Raw genomic sequence first — 3,830 nt, 5'->3', positions numbered from 1 at the left:
TTGTAAAAAATCAATGAACTGAATTCTAAATTCCTCAAAACTTGACCACTTTATTTTTTGGGTTTAAATCTTTTTTATCCACACAACATTGCGCGTACATAAAAATTAGTATATATAAACTAAAAAGGAGGTCAAGAAGTTATAAAAAACATAAAGATATATAACTGTAATTGAAGTTAACTTTGACTTTGATGATAAATAAAATTGATAATTAAAATCATTTTAAATCCTTTTTAAACAAAAAAAAAACATCAATACTTTGACATTCTTACAAATCAAAGTTAATATCTTCCCCTTGAGAAGGAAAAAATTGTAATTAGGTGATCTGGTTCCAAGCTGTAATGGGCAATTACTTTCGTCAAAAGAAATTGTAAGAGAGATTGAGGGGCGGGGAATTCAACCTATGGCCATTGACAGCCTGGTAGTGTGTGGTAAATAGGCATAAATAAAATCTATAAACATATCAAAATGGAATCTGATAAATAAAAAAAAAAAAAATTTAACTGCTCAGGTTTTAAGTTTGCTTTTTAAAAATCACCAATTCGAGTCTCATAAACCTCAGAGTCACTAGAGGCTTACATGATCGTTAACTTTAAGACTCGTAAAATTAGTCGAGGTACGTGTAAACTAATCCGAACATCCATATTAATAAAAAAAAATAAAACAAAAATAAAAGACTTGCATGCAAGAGGGATCCACGGCATTACGCCAAGAAGGGTGATAGTGTAGCCAGTGCCAGTGACATGGTCAAGCGCCCACAGGAAGGGCTCCCAGGAGAACCCTCTCAAGGCATCCATCACAATCACTACATGGGTTGAACTGGGTGATCCCCTGGGTACCAAAACGTCAGCCAAAGAAATGCCGGCGTTGCGAATGCTTTGGGGTTGGGGCGGCGATGCGTCCCTCTCCCCATCTCCACCTCCTATACAAACAATCATTTCCCACCTCTATAGATCTAGTTCTAGTCCGTATATGTGTCTAAGATCTATCTTTTTGAAGAGTCAAAAATGTCTTGAAACCAGAAAGGGAGGAGCCCTTGTTGAATTGAAGGGGGGGAGGGAAATGGAGATTGGAGAGAGGGAGAAGACGCGGCGCAGAAATTGAAGGGCGGAAGAGAGGGGAAAGGGAAATGGAGTCCCTTGTTGCCTATAAATGGGAGGAGCCTAGCCAATGTTATCGGAAGTATCAAAAACAAAAGAGACAAGAAAACGGAACATAGTAAGATATTATCGAGGAAAAAGGATTGATAAGCGTTGAAATATATGATACAAGATACAAGCCGGCTAAGAGTTCAGGGTCATCCAGCATCAATGCAACTTGTGATTGGTACATAGAATCATTGCTGGAAAGAATTTGCCTAAATTGCATGGTCCTTTGAACCAAAAGCGATGACAAAACAACTTATGTGTCAAAAACAAAAACAAGAAAAAAAGAGTTGGACAAAGGATAACTTGTGAAACAAAGCACTTGGTTCCAAACTTAAGTACACCTGCGAAAGAACACTGAATAACAAAATGGTAGATACAGTATATGTTGCATAACGGACACAACAAGGAATTTAGACACGATGAATCTTAAAATCTACAGAAACATACAATCAATCCATATGGTATAGCTGTCCAGATAAGTGAGCTTCCCAAACAGACTAAAGCTCAAAATAAATAAATCTTGCAAGCGTAATTTCCCACTCTTTATTTATGAGCACGGTATGATAATTTCGATGGGGCTGCCTTGAACTAGCATGAATGAAGAGCTCAGGAGGATGCTGAAGGACTGGCAGTAGATGGATTAAATGCAACCTGCTCGGCACAGGTGAGGTATTCATGGGGCCCAGCATCCTCTCTATTCAAACCCAGCAAGTCAAGGTAATATAGATAATGGGAGATGAAGTTGTTCATGGCATCTATATCACCCTGGCCGCAAACTTGATCCCCATAGAGAACATTCATTGTCGTGCCAAAACCAGGAACCCGCTTAGCAAGGGTATCATTCTTGGTGGGCTTCCATTTGCCAAGAAAGGCTTCATGGGCTGAAGGCTGTGATTTCTTTATCGGGGTCAACCACCTCCACATTGCAGCCTTGAAGGCAAGGGTGGCATTCTGTTCTATGTACTCAGGATGGCTCAACAAATCCTCCTTCAGAGCTTCTCCAGCAGCTCCATAGTTATAGTTCCTATGGTTACAGGAGCAGCATAAAAATGATCTGAACTCTCTTGGATGTTAAGTTCTCACAATGCAGTAAAACAATTTTTCTATGGGCTTTCCACATTTTTAAAAGCAAAGAGGGAATAAAAAATATAGCTTCTGTTTGATATTACATCTAACTAGATCTACCAATGCAAGTTACAGACTTGAACTTGTACACATTTAAATATTATTCCAATAATTTTATCTCCATGGAAAGAAAATATGTTGGTACATTTATGAGATAGGATAGGAGTGTCAAAAGAAGAGACAAATAAAAAAGCAAAAGATCGTTAAATTGTAGACACAAAGGAAGGTAACATACCAGAAGATTGGTATGGCACCTCGGCCATAGTATTCAGCTCCAGGAGTACAAGGATAGGTGTATTTGTAAAAATCATCACAGTATGACTGGCTAGGACTCATTTCCTTGTTGTAGCAAAGACCCCAGGCCAATGGTCCTCCAGTAGCGACTCCATAACCACCTAAAATTACCATCACTATCAATTATGTATGCAGAACACCTTCAACCGCTATGACTTCATTAAACTTCACTATAACGTGATTCATACAGACTTCTATTAAAAAAAATCAACGCATCCTATCCAGCACAAGTAATTAACAAAGATTTCGAAATTCGGTCACCCAGGAAGATTTAATCACAAAAAACAAACAGTTTTATTTTACTTTTAGTACTCGATCCGATAGATTTAATTTAACAGCAAAAAAAAAAAATTATAGGGTTAAGAATGCATTAAATCAATTAATTAAAAAAGAAAAACGAGTACTAACAGGAGGTTTTGCAGCCAACGTGAGCAAGGAAAGCAGCAAGCTCCTTCATCTGCGTAGCCTTGCCACCGGTGGTACAAAACCCAAGATGCTGAAAACTGGTGGAAGCAAGAATGAAAGACCGGTAATCCCAGAATCCAACAGCGTGTGCCACAGGAGAATTCCTATTCGAAAACAGGTTCTCAAACTGGTAAGGCTGGAAGACATCAGAAATTGTTTGATTACAACAGTACTCGGACCAGTCTAAGCACTCCCATCCTCTTTTACACAATTTCTTTCCTTTCACAGTCTTCACTATTGTCTTCTCCGAATCATCTCCGTTCACAACAAGTGCTAAATTAACCAAAGCAAGTGCAAGAATGATCCAGATGGAAATCTTCATCATCTCCGTAATTTTCTCCCAGTATACACCCTAAACAGTGAATCAGTAAGAGACCCAGATCATTAAAATGGAGAAAGAAGCATCGGAAATTGAGAGAAATGGAAGATCTTAACTTACCGGGGAGAATGTGGAGCTTCAGTTGAAGGGGAAACGAATATTGAGAGAGGGAGAGAGAGACCGACAGACCAAACTAAAAAGAACTGGAGAGTGTTAGATCGGATGTCCTTTTCGGCTTCCGTAAGCCCAGTGGTGATTAAAGGGCGGACAAGTTTGGGAGAGATCAACGGTAAGGATTCGCTGGATTGGGGAATAAGTGTAGGTTGTTTATGCAATAACAGGCTGGATTTGAAAGAATAGAAGCTGACCCCACCTCACTCCACCGACAACTAAACTGCAAGCTGCAAGAAATGGAGTTGGAATTTTTTTTTTTTAATAAAGAAAAGAAACGTTAAGGAATAGTTTTCAAAGGTAACTTC

General features: G+C 38.8%; 1 protein-coding gene across 1 annotated transcript; it reads right to left on the bottom strand.

Annotated features, from left to right (window-relative positions):
- Positions 1–1,451: 1,451 nt before the first annotated feature.
- LOC133681738 (chitinase-like protein 1) lies at positions 1,452–3,626 on the bottom strand. Its single transcript, XM_062104858.1, has 4 exons — positions 3,472–3,626; positions 2,976–3,384; positions 2,509–2,668; positions 1,452–2,172 (listed from the first exon to the last, which is right to left on the bottom strand). Exons 2-4 carry the CDS (start codon positions 3,355–3,357, stop codon positions 1,755–1,757), a joined length of 960 nt encoding a protein of 319 aa, XP_061960842.1. The 5' UTR covers positions 3,358–3,384; positions 3,472–3,626; the 3' UTR covers positions 1,452–1,754.
- Between the last annotated feature and the right edge of the window lie 204 nt (positions 3,627–3,830).

The sequence above is a fragment of the Populus nigra genome, chromosome 2 (assembly GCF_951802175.1).
Source record: "Populus nigra chromosome 2, ddPopNigr1.1, whole genome shotgun sequence".
NCBI lineage: Eukaryota > Viridiplantae > Streptophyta > Magnoliopsida > Malpighiales > Salicaceae > Populus > Populus nigra.
Note: the sequence above shows the minus strand (reverse complement) of the source record. Positions and strands in the feature narration are given on the sequence as shown.

Coding starts and splice junctions, on each gene's coding strand:
- LOC133681738 (XM_062104858.1), bottom strand. CDS start 3,357: ATGATGAAGATTTCCATCTGGATCATTCTTGCACTTGCTTTGGTTAAT. Junction 2,669..2,975: donor CGTTGGCTGCAAAACCTCCT/GTTAGTACTCGT, acceptor TGGTAATTTTAG/GTGGTTATGGAGTCGCTACT. Junction 2,173..2,508: donor GGTGCCATACCAATCTTCTG/GTATGTTACCTT, acceptor CTGTAACCATAG/GAACTATAACTATGGAGCTG.